The sequence below is a fragment of the Pseudochaenichthys georgianus genome, chromosome 1 (genome assembly GCF_902827115.2).
Source record: "Pseudochaenichthys georgianus chromosome 1, fPseGeo1.2, whole genome shotgun sequence".
NCBI classification, from domain to species: domain Eukaryota; kingdom Metazoa; phylum Chordata; class Actinopteri; order Perciformes; family Channichthyidae; genus Pseudochaenichthys; species Pseudochaenichthys georgianus.
In genome coordinates, this window is record NC_047503.1 from 45890302 (window position 1) to 45913873 (window position 23572).

At 42.5% G+C, this 23572-nt stretch overlaps 1 protein-coding gene across 1 annotated transcript in view; it reads left to right on the forward strand.

Annotated features, from left to right (window-relative positions):
• LOC117451058 (CREB3 regulatory factor-like) overlaps positions 1–21467 on the forward strand; it is a 79642-nt gene extending 58175 nt beyond the window's left edge. Inside the window, exons 8-10 of the mRNA XM_034089153.2 lie at positions 14540–14613; positions 20012–20140; positions 21079–21467. Of these exons, the coding sequence (XP_033945044.1) occupies positions 14540–14613; positions 20012–20140; positions 21079–21191 (316 nt within the window). The 3' untranslated portion in view covers positions 21192–21467. The remainder of the gene's footprint in view (positions 1–14539; positions 14614–20011; positions 20141–21078) is intronic.
• Positions 21468–23572: the final 2105 nt, after the last annotated feature.

Sequence of the window (23572 nt, forward strand, 5' to 3'; positions counted from 1 at the left end):
TATTGCCTAACTGAAGCATATATAATGTGAACAAAATGGGTCCGAGCACTGAGCCCTGTGGCACTCCATGGCTAACTTTGCTTTGCGTGGAAGATTCATCGTTAACACGTACAAACTGAGAGCGTTCAGATAGGTAGGATCTAAACCAGCCTAAAGCAGTTCCCTGTATGCCAACTAAGTGCTCTAGTCTTTGCAATAGGATATCATGGTCGATAGTATCAAATGCAGCACTGAGATTGAGCAAAACAAGAATAGAGACAAGTCCCTTGTCTGAGGCTATTAGAATGTCATTTGTGACTTTAACCAGAGCTGTCTCTGTGCTATGATGTGTTCTAAAGCCAGACTGAAAATCTTCAAATAAATCATTGTTTTTTAAGTAATCACACAACTGTTTTGCGACCGCTTTCTCAAGAATCTTTGAGAGGAACGGAAGATTAGAAATAGGTCTATAGTTGGCTAAAACCTCTGGATCGAGGTTGTGCTTTTTAAGAAGCGGTTTTATCACTGCTACTTTGAATGATTGTGGAACATAGCCTGATAATAAAGACATATTCATAATATTTAATAAAGAAGTGCTAATTAATGGAAAAACTTCCTTCAACAGCTTAGTTGGAATTGGGTCTAACATGCACGTTGATGGTTTAGAAGAGAGAATCATTGAATGTAATTGTTCAAGGTTAATGGCTGAAAAGCATTCTAGTTTACTATCTAGTGTAATATTAGAACTTACGTTTCCGGGAGCTGTTGATAACACTATACTGGTCGAAGGCAAGAGGTCATTAATTTTGTTTCTAAGAGTAACAATTTTATCGTTAAAAAAGCACATAAAATCATTACTACTGCGTCCTATGGGAATAGAAGGCTCAATCGAGCTGTGGCTCTCTGTCAGCCTGGCTACAGTGCTGAAGAGAAATCTTGCATTATTCTTATTCTCATCTATTAATGAAGAGTAGTAGGCTGCTCTCGCTTTACGCAGTGCTTTCTTATATTCATTGAGAGTAATATGCCAAATTAAACGAGATTCTTCAAGTTTAGTGGAACGCCATATCCTTTCAAGTTGTCTAGACTTTTGCTTTATTTTGCGGGTTTCGGCATTATGCCATGGACAGGGTTCGTACGGTCATTGAAAACCTGGAAAAGTCATGGAAATTCAAAATGCAAATTCCAGGCCCTGGAAAAGTTATGGAAAACGATGTTTTTCCCAAAGTTTTGGAAAAGTCATGGAAATGTAACTAAAGTTGCGTCAAATATAATTTACATTTTATCTAATCGCCAAAATAATCTGCGGTCGCGAGCTGTTATGTGCCATCATGACGCGCATTGTGTTATTTTTTTATATATGAAGCGCGAGCTGTGTGCTCGAGTCTTCCTGCCTGTCGGTTGAACTCTGCTGCTCCGGTATGAGGGTCAGCTAGCTACGATGCGTTCGTTAACTGTGCGGAGTCACTGTGGCACAGACTGCACCGCTGGTGAACAGCTGTTAGAACAGGCCGTTCAGAGCGGCAGAGCGTGATGTGAACTGAAATGTTTTTCTGTCACAATATCATTAAGGAATCGTTGAGCTAGCTAGCTAGCATACATTGTCACTATCTGCTAACGTTAGCTTTAGCCTTCGTTTTCTAATAGTTTTCATAGGCTATAAACGGAGGTGGTATATGTATAGATATTGTGCTAGAGTAAAAGTAGAAGTACTCAGATGTTGTTCTTAAAAGTAGAAGTACTCAGATCTTGTACTTGAGTAAAAGTAGAAGTACTCAGATGTTGTTCTTAAAAGTAGAAGTACTCAGATCTTGTACTTGAGTAAAAGTAGAAGTACTCGGGTCTTTTACTTGAGTAAAAGTAGAAGTACTCAGGTCTTGTACTTGAGTAAAAGTAGAAGTACTCAGATAAGTAGAAGTACTCAGATCTTGTACTTTAGTAGAAGTACTCAGATCTTGTACTTTAGTAGAAAGTGGAAGTACTCAGATCTTGTACTTAATAAAAGTATAGTACTCAGATGTTGTACTTGAGTAGAAGTACTCAGATCTTGTACTTGAGTAAAAGTAGAAGTACTCAGATCTTGTACTTGAGTAAAAGTAGAAGTACTCAGATCTTGTACTTGAGTAAAAGTAGAAGTACTCAGGTCTTGTACTTGAGTAAAAGTAGAAGTACTCAGGTCTTGTACTTGAGTAAAGTAAGTACCAGACTTTTACTCTGTTACAGTAAAAGTCCTGCATTCAAAATGTTACTCAAGTAAAAGTACAAAAGTATTATCATCAAAATATAGTGAAAGTAGCGACAGTAAAAGTAGTCATTGTGCAGATTGGTCCATTTCAGAATAATATATATGATATATTTTATAATGATTGATCATGAAAGTGTTCTCAAAGCTGGTGAAGGTGCAGCTAGTTTGAATGGCTTTGTAGACTGCAGGGGAGCTGGTGGATTTACTCCAGGTGGAACTAAAGTCTGATTTAACACTTGATTAGATTTCACATCATTCATCCACATCTGTAGAGTAACTAAAGGTATTAAATACATGTAGTGGAGGAAAAGTACACCATGTACCTCTGAACTGTAGAGGAGTAGAAGTACACCATGTACCTCTGAACTGTAGTGGAGTAGAAGTACACCATGTACCTCTGAACTGTAGAGGAGTAGAAGTACACCATGTACCTCTGAACTGTAGTGGAGTAGAAGTACACCATGTACCTCTGAACTGTAGTGGAGTAGAAGTACACCATGTACCTCTGAACTGTAGAGGAGTAGAAGTACACCATGTACCTCTGAACTGTAGAGGAGTAGAAGTACACCATGTACCTCTGAACTGTAGAGGAGTAGAAGTACAAAGTAGCAAAACATTGAAATACTTAAATAAAGTACAAGTATCTCAAAATTGTACCCACGTATAGTACTTGTTGAGTTTATGAACTTAGTTACTTTACACCAGTGGCTATAAAGATAGAAAGACTAAGCCTTGCACAGAGGCATGACAATACATTTTCAGAATGCTCAACAGTGCTGCCAGAATGATAAACTGATGCTACACAATTAAAATAAATGCTTTTATATATTTATATTAGATGTGACTCTTTGGCGTTTCTGTTATTATTGACACTGCTGCTTTCAGGGGGTCAGGGGTCGGGTCCTTGCCACCTTTTTCATACCTGATGACTTTGCCTCCCTGACTACAGTTGCTTTAGCGTGTAGAACAGGGGTGGGGAACCTCCGGCCCCCGGGCCGTATACGGCCCGCGAGACCATTTGGTTTGGCCCTCGAGGTAATTTATAAACACACGCAAAAAAGAAAAAAATTAAAGAAATCTAGACCGCAAAGTAATTAAACGAGCGAGTGCCTGTTTTTCCTGACAACAGTCATGGTCCTTGAACACAACACGAGCCTAACGCGTCATCACGTGGTATATGTCTCGTCTGACTGCTGACTGAGAGCACCAGAACGCCACTCCGGGACTTCAAAAAAATTGCAGTACCCATAAGTCCGTAGGCTACACATGCTGCAGTTTTTGCGTGGCTGTGTTTTAGTTGTAAACCCAGTGGCGATCTGTTCATCTGTCATTCTGATCAGACAGTCAATAACTTTGTTGTTATTAGCATCTGGTTAGCTAGCTATGCTAACGAATATAAGAAGCTTTTTCTCCAACCAGTGAGGTAAAGGCACATCTTTATATGATCATTATAGTTATCAAAAAACAAGAGAATAAAGTAAACAGGTATAAAATACTATATGACAGTAAAAAAAAAGGTGTTATTAATAAACAAGAATACAGTTTGAAAGGGGAGTGATTTGTAAAATATCCATAAAGAAAAAGTAAATCTGCTTACAGTTCTGTTTCATATGGGTGTTGAGAGATGTATCCATAGAGCTCTTCATTTTGCTCTCAAAGTGCACCAGATTGATGATTTCAACTTCAATATTTAAAAAAAAAATCTTCCCGGGGGAGCAGGACCCTGGACCCCCCTAGAGGAGGTTAGGTCCCCCCTAGAGGGTGTTAGGTCCCCCCTAGAGGAGGTTAGGTCCCCCCTCACTTACATCATGTCCATGGATAGGAAACTAAATACATTTGCACACATCTTGTGTCCATATCTTTCTGTTTGGTGGTCATGCCACAACCGTGCATGTGAATGCATGTGCGAGTCATGGTAAAATATCTGGATTAAGAGGTTGCTTTTTCTTTGCACAGCATGAAAAAAAGGCCAAATTAATGTGCTGTGATTTTTAAGCAGAGGTCAATAATCTGTACGGCCCTCGGAGGATGTTGAAAAAATTGAAATGGCCCTTGAGAGGAAAAAGGTTCCCCACCCCTGGTGTAGAAGCTAGTAAGCCTACTATTTGATTTGTTTTAGATAGGCACAACATGTTTCATATGCAGATGTTATTTTCCTGTTCCATGTTCAAATAAACCATTTTCAGTGGGAATTTTTTTTTGGTCATGGAAAATGAGGTAAAGGTCATTGAGAAGTCATTGAAAATCATTGGTGAAAAAGTGTATGAACCCTGCATGGAGCTAATCTATGTTGTTTTATTTTCTTCTTTTTCAAAGGAGCAACAGAGGAGTCTAATTTTATTCGCAGCGCATCTGTAGCACTATCAACAACATGATCAATTTGGGGTGGTGTACATTTTGTATAAGTTTCCTCCCCTACATGCAGACATGCTATCGAGTTAAGTATTGGTGGAATCTCTTCCTTAAATGTGGCTATAGCACTAACAGATAGGTTTCTGCTGCAGGAGCTTTTGACTAATGCGTTGTAGTCTCGTAATAGTACTTCAAAAGTTACTAAGAAATGGTCGGATAGAGCAGGATTATGCGGTTCGACTAATAGTTGGCCTACTTTAAAATAAATGAAACACAGCACTTGGGGAGTTCTCTGCACATTTGAAGGAAAACAAATATTATTAAAATGGGCCCACTTTGAAATAAATAAAACATATTGCTGCACCCTAAAAAGAGTTAAAGATAAGAATGGAGAAACCAGCTCGAGTGCGCAAGAATTTGAAAATACACAACCGGAAAAAATCTGCCTCTTCCTTCAGACTTCCTCACAGAGCCCCGCCTCCAACACACAGGAACGCGCACATGACCAATGAGGGCACGAGATAAGTTTGTGCCCCGATGGAAGGCTGACAGGCAGGTAGGCCGTCCAGTTACTTTAGCCGGGCCGGCTCAGATGATTGGTCGAGCTTTTTACAGCGCCACGGCTTCCACAGATGAAAATGGTTATGTATTTATTGTCAAAGCATTTAATATATTCATTGCTATCGGGACGTTAAGAGCATTCCATGGAATATAACAACAAGTGTTTTCTGAAATAAATGACATACCCCATTGAATTATGACTGAAGATCGTCAGCTGTCTTCCTCTCCCTTGTTGTTCCTCGATACGTAAAGGCTGCAGCGCCTTTGACAACTTCTCTCCACATATCAAACATCCCGGTAAGCCAGCATCGTTTGCTGTGAAAGCAGATAACTCTGTCCACGCAGAATTAAACCCTCTCTGTTCCTCCAGTACTTTTATTTTCTTTGATGTATCCATAGTTCGCTCATCGAGCCGGGGGTTATCCGCCTGCAAGAAAAGGCGCTGGCGTGGGACCGTAGCAGGATGTGACGCATATTTTAGTTGACCTAATTAAAACCGTTTTGTTTTTTATTTATGCGTCACAGTATCACCTCAAAATACAACATACGAAACATTTTCAACCGTGAAACAAAATATAAATAGTCCTACAAATACTTTTATTTTATTTCCTTCTTATTTTTGTCTAAGCTCAAGGGAGCCAGAGCAGAGGGCTCAAAGGGCCGCGGGTTGCCGACCCCTGCTCTAGGAGGAGATCCAGGTGATAAGGGGGGGGGGGGGTTACCTTGGTTGCTGATTGGCTAATGGTTTCACGAGACAAAACATCGTTATGACATCATAAAGTGGTCAAAATCTGATCAGCTCATTTTCAGACAGGTTTTTATAGAAATGGATCAAAAAGAGAGAGAATCTTTTTTCAGAGTCTCTTTCCACAGAGGGGACACATGTTGATGTAGAAGAGACATGGAGAAGAGGGGACACATGTTGATGTAGGAGAGACATGGAGAAGAGGGGACACATGTTGATGTAGGAGAGACATGGAGAAGAGGGGACACATGTTGATGTAGGAGAGACATGGAGAAGAGGGGACACATGTTGATGTGGAAGAGACATGAAGAAGAGGGGACACATGGTGATGTAGAAGAGACATGAAGAAGAGGGGACACATGTTGATGTAGGAGAGACATGGAGAAGAGGGGACACATGTTGATGTAGGAGAGACATGGAGAAGAGGGGACACATGTTGATGTAGGAGAGACATGGAGAAGAGGGGACACATGTTGATGTGGAAGAGACATGAAGAAGAGGGGACACATGGTGATGTAGAAGAGACATGAAGAAGAGGGGACACATGTTGATGTAGAAGAGACATGAAGAAGAGGGGACACATGTTGATGTAGAAGAGACATGAAGAAGAGGGGACACATGTTGATGTAGAAGAGACATGAAGAAGTGGGGACACATGTTGATGTAGAAGAGACATGAAGAAGAGGGGACACATGTTGATGTAGAAGAGACATGAAGAAGTGGGGACACATGTTGATGTGTAAGAGACATGAAGAAGAGGGGACATATGTTGATGTAGAAGAGACATGAAGAAGAGAGGACACATGTTGATGTGTAAGAGACATGAAGAAGAGGGGACATATGTTGATGTAGAAGAGACATGAAGAAGAGGGGACACATGTTGATGTAGAAGAGACATGGAGAAGAGGGGACACACGTTGATGTAGAAGAGACATGAAGAAGAGGGGACACACGTTGATGTAGAAGAGACATGAAGAAGAGGGGACACACGTTGATGTAGAAGAGACATGAAGAAGAGGAGACACATGTTGATGTAGAAGAGACATGAAGAAGAGGGGACACATGTTGATGTAGAGGAGACATGAAGAAGAGGGGACACATGTTGATGTAGAAGAGACATGAAGAAGAGGGGACACATGTTGATGTAGAAGAGACATGGAGAAGAGGGGACACATGTTGATGTAGAAGAGACATGAAGAAGAGGGGACACATGTTGATGTAGAAGAGACATGAAGAAGAGGGGACACATGTTGATGTAGAAGAGACATGAAAAAGAGGGGACACATGTTGATGTAGAAGAGACATGAAGAAGAGGGGACACATGTTGATGTAGAAGAGACATGAAGAAGAGAGGACACATGTTGATGTAGAAGAGATAGTCACAGAAATAGATCGGCCTCTTAGCACGAAACTGAATGAATACTCACTAGTAGTATGGCTTAAAACTCGTGATTATATAAAACGGATTCTACATTTGTTTTCAAGAATGTGGAGCATTAGAGAAGTGGGCCTTCTGATCCTGTGGCTGGAGGACATGGAGAGAGAGAGGAATGCATTAAGATAAATATATATGCTTAGTGGAATTTAAGACATGGTTCTTCGCACTTGATGGAAAATCTAAGAAACGAGGTCATGGTCTTTTATTTTGAAGTGTCAGGAGATATATTTTGGGCCAATGAGTGCCTTTCTTACTTAGGTGCAGCATTTAAAGGGAGACACAGATGATATTATATAATATATTATGTTTGTATTGTTTACACGTGTATACTTTGGCAGGCAGCCCTACTTTGTGAAGGTGACTGAATCCACTTGGCTTGCTGCCCTCTTCATCTGTTGTTTTGACATTCTCTGTCTTTCTGTAGTTCTGTTGCATCCCTTTACTGTTGCTTTGTCTTTTGTCACATTTGTTAGCCATTGTGGGTCTCCTTGGTGTCTCCCTGGTGTCTCCGTCGAGTCATTGTATGTGTCTTTTGAGGCCTCTTTCCCCTAACAAAGTGACAATACCACAACAATACAAGCATTCATGTATTGATGCCAAAAGAGTATCATTTGAGACACTATCAAATCACAGATCCAGACTATAAAATACACCAACATATGTCAACAGCGCTTGACCTCACCACATCACTAGGGTTGTACCCAAATATCCAAATATTCGTTCGTTGGAGTACTATTCGGGTTTCAATGTCGTTATTCGGATATTCGTTTTTTTTTTTTTTTTTTCGTTTAGTTTTTTTTTTTTTTTAAATCTCCAATATCAACGTAAGAGCTTGTGCCTCTTCGGGGGTGCTAACACTTAACCATAAACGTTATCGTTTACTTTCTCCGTCTTTGTATATGTAGATATTACTTTTTCTCCATTAATCTCCGTCACGTTGTTTCCATAGCAACAACAGCTTCCTGTCAACTGCGCTAACTCTCCTTCAAAATAAAAGCATGTCCATACAAAATAGAAATAAGACATATACAACTGCAACGAAAGTAACGCACACAATGCAATATCCTTTTCAATTTCAAAGAACACAAATTGGGTTACATTAACAAATAATTATAAAACAACAATACTGTTAGAATAACAAAAAGAATGCCGTGAATAAGCCGAAATACATGTGTTGAGGCGGTTCGCTGCTGATTACTACCGCGCGCGCGGACCGAATATTCGCTGCTGATTACTACCGAATATCCGATGCCCGAAAAATGGTATTCGGGACAGCCCTCCACATCACAGACTGTATGGGCTGTATAGCTGCTGCAGGACCGGGCAAATAACACCTCACATTGAATACAACACACAATAAACATTTAGCTGCAAGGAAAAAAAAGGATTTCCAGACAAAACAGATCGAACAGTCTGTGAACTAGAGAGGACGTGATTGGCTGTGGTTTGGATCAATACCTTACACAACACAGATGATTTATAATGTAGGTTCAAGAGTGTATGTCTGAGCTGATGGAGTAAGGGAAGAGATGGAGGAGGATGAAACGCTGAAAGGGAGGAAATCAAAGCAGGATTTGGGGGAGGAAGGGAGGGTCACAGAGAGTTCATCTGTGGGAGAGGGAGGAGGACGTTATCACAGTTTAAAGAGGAGAGGGACTCTGGGAGTGTCTTATTATTGCAAACATATTAAACACGCAAACACAAACACATCCTCGGATAGCGTCGAAGCTGCGAGGTGTGACTGAGTTCATGTTTTCATTTCATATGCAAAAATTAATCCGTCTCTTTGTGCCTGAAAACAGGTCAGCGTTAGAAGTGGATTCATCCCAGCCTCCCGCCTATTTCTGTTTCAATCTCGTCAAAAAATGCCCATTTCTTAGCAGTGGTCGAACGCTCCAATAAATACATTTAGAGGTGCTACGGTTATGTCAAGCGAACTGATCTACAGTGACTACATGTACAGGAACACTCCATCATTTTAGAAAGCAGGATTATTTAGTTTCTTTCTGGAAGTTACGTGAGCAGATTTAGGTCAAATGTAATCTGTGTGTGTTGAGTAGACGGGCTGGAAGCAGGTGGAGCGTTGTAGCTTAGCTCCATCAACGGTGAAAAACCGGCACACAGTATATATACAGAATATGTATTTATATATATTAGGGATGTCATGAGAACTGATACTTTGGTACCACAATACTGAAATCTTGGCAGTACTCGTAGTGCCCTGAAAATCTTCTTTAAACTCACTATAGCTGGTCCCTATTTTTCATGAATGGGTACCAACCATGGGTCTATAATAAGAGTGGATACAGCATCTGAGGCCATGTTCATTCTTATGAGAGTTTCTCAGTGGCGCATGAAGCCAAAAAGACCTGTCAAAGTACCCGTTATGTACATTCATAATAATAATAATAATGTTATTTATATAGTGCTTTTCCTGGTGCTCAAAGCGCTTAAATGTAGGCCCACAGAGCATGCACAGATGAGTGTTTCCTTAAGCCCCGCCTCCTATATCCTGCTCTCGTCTCAGTCAATATGAACGGAGAGAAAGGCTGAAGGCATACATTCAACAATATCAAAATACGTTAAAAGTTAGGGGAAAGAAGGTGGACGATGACAAGATTATAGCAGGCTTATCAAAGCTAAACACAAAACTGGCAATGACATAAGTAAGTATTTCGTGTTAGGAATCTATTTCACAGACTCAAATTAAGTACCATATATCTTCAGAAGACTGACACTGTCTGTAAAATAAAAAAAAATGTCCTTACTATGAGATTTTGAAAATATTCTTTTGCCATTCTGACTGAATGGCAAAAGAATATTTTCAAAATCTCATAGTAAGGAAATTAAGTTATCAAAGGCTAATGATTGTCATATCTTTCAGACACACATTGTGGTATAATTATCACTCGTCAAATGACTCTGTATTCAGCTTTTAGACCATTTCACACATTTGAGACCCGAATGATTTAAATCAGGGCTATAGAAGTGTGTGGAGCCGCTGATTTACAGATGGCCTTTTCCACTCAAAAAGTATTTTGGGCCAGTGACGTCACGGACTGACGCATAACTTGTAAGTACCAAAGTATGTCAACCACAGACATTTGGGACCAACATGTAACAGCTGATGTGTCTCCGGTAGGGGTGTCACGGTTCACAGAAGTCACGGTTCGGTACGGGTTGGTACAACAAGGAAAAGCAAAAAAAGTCCCAAATGCATAATTTTTGTTGTTATTTTTTTTAACAGTAAGCAAGTTTTGGTATGAAAATAAGAAACTAACATTTGGAATCATTAACTGTATTACACACACACACACACACACACACACACACACACACACACACACACACACACACACACACACACACACACACACACACACACACACACACACACCACACACACACACACACACACACTCAGATGGCCATATTATTTATAATGGCTGATGTCAACTAAAAAGAATGTCTTGAAAATATTAAAATAAATAATAAGAAAGTGTTTCAATCACAATCAATAAAAGGCAATACAGAACTGTATAACATCTCCTGATGTCAAAATATAAAATAAATACAATGATAAATATAAAACAAAATACAATCTGTACCTTTAGGAGCAATGTCTAACATGTGTACTTAACTTGTGAGTGTGTGAGGCCATTGTGCCTAAATAAAGGTACTCAAGCTTTACTCTATTTTCAAGTTGTTCTTCAGAAAGACGAGTTTGTCTACGTTGTCAGCAGTGAGGGCAGATCTGTTGGCGGTAACTATGGTTACCTGCCGTCAAGGAAACCCTCTCGCTGAGGACTGAGACTGACTCGGAGGTGATTGAGCATGCTTGACGTGTTACCACTAGCATACCGCACCGCTGTCGAACAACGCCGACACACCGTCCTCGTCCGATCCGCAACTCGCACCCCATCGTTGTTGTAGTCCACAGGGAACCCGAAATGTTCCCACAGCTGATTTAAAAGAAGCAGGCGGGTTCTAGCTCCTGTGTGTTGTGTGAACTCGCCATAGCAACTAACTTTTCTTCTTCATGTATTGTGTTCGTTTCGTTGTGTTTTGTTCTTGTTCTTCATTTCTTATTTACGGGCGGCTGGCTTTTAGGCGCAACACCGCCCCCTGGATTATACATAGTGTAATACTGCCCTGAGTGACAGACTTTTTTCCCAGTCGTAAAAAAAGGCGTATTCGCCGTGTGACTGCATGTGCCGAACCGTGACGGTACGGGACGAATACGGATACCGTTACACCCCTAGTCTCCGGAGGTAGATAGTCGTCCACTTGGAAAGTCTGTGGTTTGGTTTATGTTTTTATTTAATATGCAGGAATTTCTTCTGTCTTTTCGTGCCTGAAAACAGGTTAGAATTATCCGTGGAGTTATCCCAACCAGCTGCCTATTTCTGTTTCTGTCATGTCGCCAAACCTGGGTCAGTCAGTTAATTCGTTCTTGGGCTAGTAACTTCCCCCCGAAACCTCCCAATGGCATCTGAGTGTGTGCGAATGCATCAAATACTTTAAACCTGCACAGATTAGATTTGCTGTCCCACTTGTTGGTGATAACTCCTTCTAGTGATGGGAATTACGGCTCTTTGGAGGGAGCCGGATCTTATGGCTCCGTTCCTTAGCGAGAGCCGTTCAAAAGAGCAGTTTTTTTTAAGTGGAGATTATTCGTTGACCCTGCTTTCAATAATATTTTGGCTTTACAAATATTGCACTCCGCTTTATCATTGCCTATTTCTTTGTTGAAGTGCATCCAACTGCTGCTGCGTTTTCACGTTTGGCTAATTCTTTCACCTGAAAAACACGTCGTCTACCTGTACCACTTGTTATGACTTCTCTCTCTCTAATGCGTATTCCGTTAAGACCCACCCCTACTCTGCCTCTGATTGGCTAACCCTAACCCACAACATCTCACTCCTCCTGCCTAAGCCTAACCAATCAGAGGCACTCCTGCCTAAACCTAACCAATCAGAGTAGGGGCGGGTCTTCACGGAATACGCTTGGGGAACAAAATCAAGCTTTTTCACTGTTCACGTTAAAGCGAGTGGATTTATGGCAGGCAGTGAACCAACGATAAAAATAACTGCTCAACAAGAACGACTCGGTTCCCTTCGTTCGTACCAAAGAGCCGTTCAAAATAATCGGATCGTTCACGAATGTAACGTCACAAACTCCTTTTTAAAAAGACAGCAAATAAACCAAACTGTTACGGTACGTCCACACGCAGCTTTAGACGAATCTTCCACCGCTTCCAACGCTTCTCTGCCCGTTGACTTTGAATGGGGATGACGTCACTTTGCCTCGCTTTTCGCCGAACTGCATTGTGGGGGAGCGAAGCGAAGATTTCCAGGATGTCCAGGATTCCAAAGTTGAGCAATGTTCAACTTTTGAAGCTCAGCTGGAAGCGTCAGCCAATCAAACACGTTTATGCAAATCTGACAGTAGAAGCGCTAGCCAATCAAGTGTAAGCAGGGAGAACCAGACCGCAGTTCATTTCCTCATATTCCAAACGAGAAGTTACGGTAGCAAATCACCCGGTTCTTTACGACCAGAACTATTACCGGGATACTAACCGGAGGAACCAGGCATGGAGGGAGGTGGCAGAGGCAGTGGGGGAAACTGGTAGGGTTTCGCCTGTTTGGGGAGTTTATATATATATATATATATATATATATATATATATATATTGCTCGCATAAAATCCCCGGGGTTTTTTGCTTTGTATGTCGGGGGCGGGAGATTCATCTGATTGGTTGTTGGTCGCGTTGCTTGCAAAAAATCCCCACGCTGTCAGACACGCCCAGCTCCAAGATGTTCAAGATTTTTGAAAAGCTGCCGTGTGGACGTACCGTTAATGTCCTTTTTACAGTGAATACATCGAATTGTTTGCATCTTCCCGTGCACACAGCCCGCCTCACAATGAGTCTTTATCTCTTATCATTGCTTGGTTTGATTTCCAAAGACGGCTGAAGCCTCCGGTGGGAAAACACCTCCGAGGATCTCAAACCCAGCACCAGAAGCTTTAACATGTGTTCCCCTCCTTCCTGGCAGCCTCTGCTTTCTTTCTTCTTCTCATTCAGACGGTCAATTCAATCAATGTGTAGCTGTCGGAGAGTCATGAGGATTAAACGGCAGCTCTTCTATTATAGGCGATTTTAGTCATCAATGAATGTTCACAATAGCTACGGCGTAGTTGTGCAAGATACTGAAGACATTAAAACAAGTACATCCTATAGTGCTAGTGCAAAATGGTGCAAGTAAAGTATGTCTTGAATACATTCAAGTCAGCAAAATGTGAATGAAATACGTTGCAGTGGAATGAAACACCACTTTGTGCAATTATACATAAATATCTGGGGCTGTTTTGACTCTGAAATGTTGCGTTCAAGGGCTTGTGAAAAACCCATTTACAAATGAAAAACATGTGCAACACTCGGCAATGATTAGGAGAATTGAAATGGTTGTATGTCCGCCCACATCCTCCCCTCCGAGACCGAGATTAAAATGGGAAATTTGCAGGAGAGAAAGACAGATCTTTCAGCAGAGAAACACCCAGAGGGAGGACTGTGTCCGGCAAGTGTTTCATATCCTTCAGCTTCCTTCAGCTGACTCACAGCTGCAGGGAAAGAGGAATTATCTGCAGAGAGCCGTCCCTGGTGAGAGGCCTGAATATTTAATATGTATTGATTGATTCCTTCTCTCAAACACCCAATACTCTGAAACCAAGCCTGCAGAGTGTCAGAGGAGAGGAGAGAGGAAGTACAGTAGATCCTGCAGCTGCTCTCGAACAGGAATCACGTGAACAACGGAAATACTGGAAGGGCTTTTTAATTTTTTTGGCTGCACCTTGATGATTGTTTCTCTAACAATGTTTTTTTTACATTTTAACTGATTTGATCTACGTGCTTTCTTCCTGTATGTTCCTGCCTGCGTACATAAGCTGTCCTTGCGGGATTAATAAAGTTATTGATTGATTAACTAGTTTTTAATTTGGAGTTTCCCCGGTCGAAGGCTCTGTGATGTTCACACTGAAGAGCTACCTCAGACCGAAGCCAAGATGTGGTGCTGGGCCCTCTAAGGCCTGCACAGGTTGATGCTGTATGTATGTCTGTTGCTGCAGAGAATGACCTCTCTCTCTCTCTCTCTCTCTCTCTCTCTCTCTCTCTCTATCTCTCTCTCCTCTCTCTCTCTCTCTCTCTCTCTCTGTGTTTCAGGGCCTGCCGGCTGAAGAAAAAGGCGCAGCACGAAGCAAACAAGATCAAACTGTGGGGGCTCAACCAGGAGTACGGTCAGTGCTGCGGATCAAACACAAAGAAACAACTTGCTGTGTGTGTTGTGTGTGTGTGTGTGTGTGGTGTGTGTGTTGCTGTGTGTGTGTGTGTGTGTGTGTGTGTGTGTGTGGTGTGTGTGTGTGGTGGTGTGTGTGTGTGTGTGTGTGTGTGTTTGTGTGTGTGTGTGGTGCTTGTGTGTGTGGTTGTGTGTGTGTGTGTGTGTGTGTGTGTGTGTGTGTGTGTGTGTGTGTGTGTGTGTCACTGTCACTAAGAAAGAAATCACAACGCAGACAAATGACTGACATCCACTGACCCACTGACCCACTGACCCACTGACTACTCATCTCACAGCAGACTCCAATCTGTGTTTATAATTAGAATCAAATGAAGCTATAATTACAACTTTAAGGACATTTTGAAATCATGTTTCTGCAGAGATGATAATTATTACTCCGTCAGCACCTCCTCCTCCTCCTCCTCCTCCTCCTCCTCCTCCTCCTCCTCCTCCTCCTCCTCCAACCCCACCAATGTTCTTTGTCCCGTTTTTTCCATTTTGTTTCAACATTCCAGTCATTCCCAGCGTTTCACAGCGAAGGCTTCAGTCGTGGCTCAGTTGGCAGAAAGCCAAAACGCACCACACAGCGCTGAACTTCGCACATCTCCTCATTTCCTTCATCCCTCCGCTGACCCTTTCTTCTTCTCTCCTTCCGCTTTCCTCCTCTCTCTCTCCATCGCGGTGGTTTGCATCTTTACAAAACGAGCCCTACGCCGTCAGCAGAAACTCAACTTCAAAGAAGAAGCTCATGGGTGTCAGGCCAGAGCCTCCTGGGGGGGGGGGGGGTGTGTGTGTGTGTGTGTGTGTGTGTGTGTGTGTGTGTGTGTGTGTGTGTGTGTGTGTGTGTGTGTGTGTGTGTGTTCATGTCAAGCAGTGGAGCATTGTAAAACACAGACAATCAAATCACCTAAATTCGCAAAGTTCGATGTAAGTGTGCCGGATCTACACATCGTGCTTGTTCTTGGAGGAGAGAACAATACATTATCAAAACAACATGTCGGGAAACCTTGCAAGGAGTGTGTTAACCTGCCCTTAAAGGCGGGTGGGTAAGTTTCAGAAACCGGCTCGAGATACACTTGTTGTTATATTCCATGGAATGCTCTTAACATCCCGATAGCAACGAATATCTGAAGTGCTTTGACAACAAATCCATAAAACATGTCATCTCTGGAAGCCGTGGCGCTGTAAAAAGTACAACCAATCGTCTGAGCCGGCTAAAGTAACTGGATGGCCTACCTGCCTGTCAGCCTTCCATCGGGGCACACACTTATCTCGTGCCCTCGTTGGTCATGTGGCGTTCCTGTGTGTCGGGGGAGGGGCTCTGTGAGGAAGTGGCACATTTCTTCTTCTGCGTATTTTCAAATTCCAGCGCACTCGAGCTGATTTCTCAAAATGACCCACTCCACCTTTAAGCTCCAGTGATACATGCTAACTAACAGCTATCATCCAATCACTGATAGGCACACATATAAGTGAACATGTGGCGGCTCTCGTGTTGTTTTTATCCCACTGTTTCTACGTTTGCCCGTCTGCGGTGTCTTTCTTTTATACGAACAATCAATTAAAATGAACATGTTGTTTCAAGACACTCCATTTGCAAGCTAAGCTACAACTCTTGTGAGAATGTCTGCCTGATAAACATATCGCAATTATTACTAGAGGTCAGTGATTGACCTAATAATAATAATAATAATTCCTTACATTTATTATAGCGCTTTACAAATACACATTACACATACCATACATGCACTGGTCACCACCTAAATCCTCTCCTGTAAGGTTGCTCAAATCGAGGGTTACCATGCCTACCCCCCCCCCCCCCCATAAAACACCCACGCTACTCATCCAATCACTGATGTATGTGTGCATCGTGTGTGTGTACAGATGTGGGTATGATGTCCCTCTGTGTGCCTGCCCTTTTGGATTTCTATGGCGACAGACCATGACATTAGCGTAATAGTACACATGTAACAAAAGGAAACGAACACTCCACGTGAATGCTTGGTGAGTCTTTCAAGTGCTCCAACGTCACAAGCTCCGGAATGACGGCTTCATCCACACAGCTGGATGTCAAAGTGTGCCGACGCTACGCGCTGTCTTTGGTCATAAATTGACAACAAATCTGGCATTTTTTTTTTGCTATAAGCTCGTGTGAGACAAAGTGTCCTAACTTCTATTATATAACAATCTACTTAAACCATTTCACAAAAACAGGGGAACCTTCTTTACAAAAATGTCCCAGAAAGCAGCCATTATATTCCCGTAGTCACCCAACACCATAGCGCGTTTGTGTGTAAAGAAATGGTACGACCCGCTGTGTACACACACACACACACACCACACACACACACACACACACACACACACACACACACACACACACACACACACACACACACACACACACACACACACACACACACACACACACACACACACACACACACACACACACACACACACACACTCACTCCCTCTCTCTCCCTGCTGACACGAGCGTTGGACAAAAGAGGAATCAGATCTATGCATCGCTGACAGGAGCGGGGTGTCATGGCGCCATCAGGTCACATGACCTCACAGAGGAGGAGGCCAAACTCACAGAAGGGACGATGAGTCCGAACATAACCCTCTGACACCTAAAGATGTTCAGCAGTGTGAGAGCTGGTGGTCTAACGCTGTAAACCAAAACCACACTTGATCAATCCTTAGAATCCGAATGTATATCAGTGTGTAGTGTCTCTACTTTAAAGAGTCCTCTCCTGCTGATGTTCAGGTGTATATCAGTATGTAGTGTCTCTACTTTAAAGAGTCCTCTCCTGCTGATGTTCAGGTGTATATCAGTATGTAGTGTCTCTACTTTAAAGAGTTCTCTCCTGCTGATGTTCAGGTGTATATCAGTGTGTAGTGTCTCTACTTTAAAGAGTCCTCTCCTGCTGATGTTCAGGTGTATATCAGTATGTAGTGTCTCTACTTTAAAGAGTCCTCTCCTGCTGATGCTCAGGTGTATATCAGTATGTAGTGTCTCTACTTTAAAGAGTCCTCTCCTGCTGATGTTCAGGTGTATATCAGTATGTAGTGTCTCTACTTTAAAGAGTCCTCTCCTGCTGATGTTCAGGTGTATATCAGTATGTAGTGTCTCTACTTTAAAGAGTCCTCTCCTGCTGATGTTCAGGTGTATATCAGTATGTAGTGTCTCTACTTTAAAGAGTTCTCTCCTGCTGATGTTCAGGTGTATATCAGTGTGTAGTGTCTCTACTTTAAAGAGTCCTCTCCTGCTGATGTTCAGGTGTATATCAGTATGTAGTGTCTCTACTTTAAAGAGTCCTCTCCTGCTGATGCTCAGGTGTATATCAGTATGTAGTGTCTCTACTTTAAAGAGTCCTCTCCTGCTGATGTTCAGGTGTATATCAGTATGTAGTGTCTCTACTTTAAAGAGTCCTCTCCTGCTGATGTTCAGGTGTGTATCAGTATGTAGTGTCTCTACTTTAAAGAGTGCTCTCCTGCTGATGTTCAGGTATATATCAGTATGTAGTGTCTCTACTTTAAAGAGTCCTCTCCTGCTGATGTTCAGGTGTATATCAGTATGTAGTGTCTCTACTTTAAAGAGTCCTCTCCTGCTGATGTTCAGGTGTATATCAGTATGTAGTGTCTCTACTTTAAAGAGTCCTCTCCTGCTGATGTTCAGGTGTATATCAGTATGTAGTGTCTCTACTTTAAAGAGTTCTCTCCTGCTGATGTTCAGGTGTATATCAGTGTGTAGTGTCTCTACTTTAAAGAGTCCTCTCCTGCTGATGCTCAGGTGTATATCAGTATGTAGTGTCTCTACTTTAAAGAGTCCTCTCCTGCTGATGTTCAGGTGTATATCAGTATGTAGTGTCTCTACTTTAAAGAGTCCTCTCCTGCTGATGTTCAGGTGTGTATCAGTATGTAGTGTCTCTACTTTAAAGAGTGCTCTCCTGCTGATGTTCAGGTATATATCAGTATGTAGTGTCTCTACTTTAAAGAGTCCTCTCCTGCTGATGTTCAGGTGTATATCAGTATGTAGTGTCTCTACTTTAAAGAGTCCTCTCCTGCTGATGTTCAGGTGTATATCAGTATGTAGTGTCTCTACTTTAAAGAGTCCTCTCCTGCTGATGTTCAGGTGTATATCAGTATGTAGTGTTTCTACTTTAAAGAGTCCTCTCCTGCTGATGTTCAGGTGTATATCAGTGTGTAGTGTCTCTACTTTAAAGAGTCCTCTCCTGCTGATGTTCAGGTGTATATCAGTATGTAGTGTCTCTACTTTAAAGAGTCCTCTCCTGCTGATGTTCAGGTGTATATCAGTATGTAGTGTCTCTACTTTAAAGAGTCCTCTCCTGCTGATGTTCAGGTGTATATCAGTGTGTAGTGTCTCTACTTTAAAGAGTCCTCTCCTGCTGATGTTCAGGTGTATATCAGTATGTAGTGTCTCTACTTTAAAGAGTCCTCTCCTGCTGATGTTCAGGTGTATATCAGTATGTAGTGTTTCTACTTTAAAGAGTCCTCTCCTGCTGATGTTCAGGTGTATATCAGTGTGTAGTGTCTCTACTTTAAAGAGTCCTCTCCTGCTGATGTTCAGGTGTATATCAGTATGTAGTGTCTCTACTTTAAAGAGTCCTCTCCTGCTGATGTTCAGGTGTATATCAGTACGTAGTGTCTCTACATGTCTCCATGCTTTAATGTTCAAAAAGCTCTTTATTTTTCTCATACTGCCTGTGCTGCAGCACCTCTTTCCACCCTCTGTCTGAAACCAGAGCCCAGTCTGCTCTGATTGGTTAGCTGGCCGGCTCTGTTGTGATTGGTCAACCGCTTAGAGATGTCCCGCCCCTTAGCTTATCACGTACCATGTGTTGGAGCGCTTGCCAATAAAATGTTTCATAGTGATGAACACAGGGATTTTAGCCTTTGCAGACCATTTACATGCACTAACCTATATGACGCACTACAGGAAAGGAAAAACCCCAAAAAGCATACTAGGGCCTCTTTAAAATCTCCTGCAGTACATTTCCTTTCTTTGTATGCCTTAAGTATATTATATATTGCATTGTTAGAGGAGCCTGGGACTTTCAATGCCAAACTAAACCGTATTATGCACATGACAATAGAGCCTTTGAATGTTGGGATGAACGTGACTTTAAAATAAAAAATGTACTTGTATATTATTAGTTATATATTAGAACAACACCAGAGGGATGTATTAGAGAAGATCAGACATGAAAAGGATGTTGAACTCAGAATACCCATTAACTAATGCAATGGACGTCAAACTGTCTTCTATCCTGTGAGCGTCTGATTTAACGTTTTGAGATGAAAATAATAATGGATTTTTGTTTTGTGTGCAGAGAGCCTGCTGGGAGCCCTGCTGAGGATCAAAGAGGTGATCCGGCTGCGGGTGGAGAGCAGCGAGGAAGAGGAGGAAGACGAGCGAGGGATGACCCAGCGGCTGGAAGACATCCTGCGAGAGTCCAGCGGTGAGAAACACACAGAAACCAAAAAGAAACGCTAACGTGTTGTCCTGTTGTGTGATACATTACAAATCCTCAAAATCTTTGATGGAGCTCAACACCCATTGATATACACACAATGGGTGGTTAGCTCCATGCTAACATGTTAGCATGGAGCTAACCACCCATTGTGTGTATATCAATGGGTGTTTAGCTCCATGCTAACATGTTAGCAGCATGTTGTCCAACACCAAGCAGTATGTTTTATTTGTATTTTATTCAACATAAAACATACCGAGCTTAAAAAATGGCTAGATTGTTAACTTAAATATTTGCAGTATTAATTAGTGTCTGACTAAATTTAATTCACATGGTTATATTTTATTAAGTCCAATTCCTCATACGTGTCAACCTACCTGGTGATAACCCTGATTCTGATTTTGATTTTCATCAAGTACTTGTATTGGGGCCATTTTAGGTATACAAAAAAATAGAAAATGAGCTGCAGACCTAGGGGTGGGTAATATTCTGAAAAAGCCCTCAGACTTGATGAGATTGAAAAGGTACATGATGAGGGAAAACTGAATAATTTACTAGAAAAAAGACTCATTATATTACATTGCATTTAGCCGACGCTTTTATCCAAAGTGACTCACAATGAGTGCATTCAACCAGGAAAATACAACCTTGAAGAAAACAGAATCATGAAGTACATCAGGCTTCATAGAGCCAAGCATTTCAAGTGCTACTCAACTGGCTGTAGATAAGCCAGCCCTTTATTAGTTTATAAGTGCTTTGTTAGCAATTCTATCGCTCAAGGTGGAGTCGAATGAGATGAGTTTTCAGTCTGCGCCGGAAGGTGTGTAAACCCATTCTCCTCCTCCTCCTCCTCCTCCTCCTCCTCCTCCTCCTCCTCCTCCTCCTCCTCCTCCTCCTCCTCCTCCTCCTCCTCCTCTCTCCTGCAGGTCCTTTAGTTGCCGGGCGGACCAAAGACTTTGTGCAGAGGATTTTGGCGGCTAGTGCGAGCAGCCAAATCCAGAAAGAGTCTCCGCGGGGGGGCGAGGAGGTGGAGGGCTGAAGTCACCTAAACATCCACTTCCTCCTCCATCTTGCCACTCCTTCCTGCACCAACCGAGCAAGCAGTGAGACCTGAGGAGCTTCTCTTCTTCCTCTTTCGCTGTGAGGGGGGAAGAGGAGGATCAGTTCCAACATCACCATCAGGCCAGATCTGCTGCTGCTGCTGCTGACGTCTCTGTATTCTGTCTGTGTGTGTCTGTGTGTGTGTGTGTGTGTGTGTGTGTGTGTGTGTGTGTGTGTGTGTGTGTGTGTGTGTGTGTGTGTGTGTGTGTGTGTGTGTGTGTGTGTGTGTGTGTGTGTGTGTGGTGTGTGTGTGTGTGTGTGTGTGTGTGTGTGTGTGTGTGTGTGTGTGTGTGTGTGTGTGTGTGTGTGTGTGTGTGTGTGTGTGTGTGTATATACATCCAGTATGAGCGTGCCTCTCGCCCTCTGTGTGCTGTATTTGTTTCCCAGTGTGCCTATGAATAGACATTGCACTGTTTTTGTAGATTGGTCTTAGTTTTTACTCGGCAGGGGGGCCGGTAGTGAGGTGAGGGCGAAGGGGGGCATCTGAGGATAGAGGAAGTGCAACAAAAAAAATAAGGAAGTGGGAGGAGCACAAGCCTGCGAGACAAAGAGTGTGTGTGTGCTTTTTTAGATTTCCGTTGGCCCTATAGAAGCACTCCATACCGTTGGGGTTGCGTCAGAGAAGTGAGAAATGACCGAGTCCTTGAAGGCAGCTGTTCATGGAAACTACCGGCTGTTTGTTGTGGAAAAAAAAAAGTCCCCGCAGCTTTAATCCCTAAACTTAACTCCCCTTCGAAATGAAAGTTAAAGATCAAACCGCACCTTAATCCAAGCTGACCAAAGATTCACTGCTGAAACCACTCGACACCAAACCATTAACACGCCCTGCTGTTCCAAGGGAATACAGTGTTGACCCGCGTCCTTCAAAGCAGTGACTTTCCACCAGTGTGCCGTGGGAAACTGTCCAAGTTCACTTCACCTGTCCCAACACATGATGTAGTTGCTGCAAAGGAAATCCAACAGGTCCTAAGCTTCACTGAAGAGACCTTCATTACATGTTATGTCACATGAGGTTACCGTACTTTCCGGACTATAAAGCGCACCGGCATATGAGCCGCAGCAGCTACATTGTCCGTCTGTCTTGCTCTCGGTTCCACTTTTACTTTGGCGCTACCTGTCTCACTCTTTTCCGGCCTCCAGCTTTTCCTGCTGGAGCCCGCCGCTTAAAGGTGGCGGGCGCGGACCGGTCCTAGAGCCCATAGCGTTAAAGGTGGTTAATTTTACCTGTAAAATCCATAGATGTAGGAGGTTCCCTAGTGGCCGTTAGCTGTACAAACAAAATGGGGGAAAAAGTCGCGGCTTATAGTCCGAAAAGTACGGTAGTTGAAAGCAATGATATTAAGTTGAACCTAATCTGTTTGGCTTGATATTAGTTAATAAGTGAAATCTATTGACGCTTAAACGGCATCTCACAAAACACCTGTAGCTTTAAGACAAAAACACGGATGACTGAATGCTAAGGAACTGAGAAACAGGTCACTTTAATAAAACACAAAGAGAAATCTCTCAAAGCTACTAAGGAGACGAACTCTCAGCCAAATTGAGAGACTTGTCGCTAAATGATCATTATACAGTATATATGCTTGATAAGGCTTACATGTGTCGTTCTTTGGTTGTTTGGTTTATTATCCATGTTTAAAAAGTCCCACGGCTCAGTTGAAGATCTCTGCTTTGAAGGACGACGTAACATTTGAAATCCCTCCTCCTTGAATGCACCACGACCCGAGGGCGTGGCGTGACGGACACTTTATTATTTCGCCTTTTACTAATCTGCACTGGCTTTAACCCTCAGAGGGAAGTGTCCTGAATGTTCCTGAATGTTCCCCGAGCCCTCTCCTCGACCCCTGCCCTGGTGATGTAGTGCACCTTCCTGAATTGCAATGACGAAGAGAGAAACACACTTGTAGATCTAGAAAGCAAATAATTTGTTTTTTTATTATTATTTTGTTGTTATTCGACCCCCGTAGCGGGTCTGTTGAACTCTGCCTTTCTTCTGTGGTCTTTTCTGAAGCTGTAGACCAACCTGTCCACGGTCTCTAAATGTTGTTGGACGTAAAACTAAAGTAAAGGACCCTTTGAATTGCACTGTGGTAAGAGCAACTAAGCACCTTTTTAAAAGAGGGCTTCGAGAAAGACTCTTTAGTCGGCACCTTTTTGTCTAAAGACAGATATTGATTGAGAGGCTTTGTTTCGGTGCTACTGTACGATGTGAAAAATAAAAAAGCGATGCATACCTGAGCGAGGCAGAAGCTGCTGACTGGGTTTTGGCCTGCGAGCGTCCTGTAATAGGCAGTTTGCATAATGACGCCTTTCTGAAGT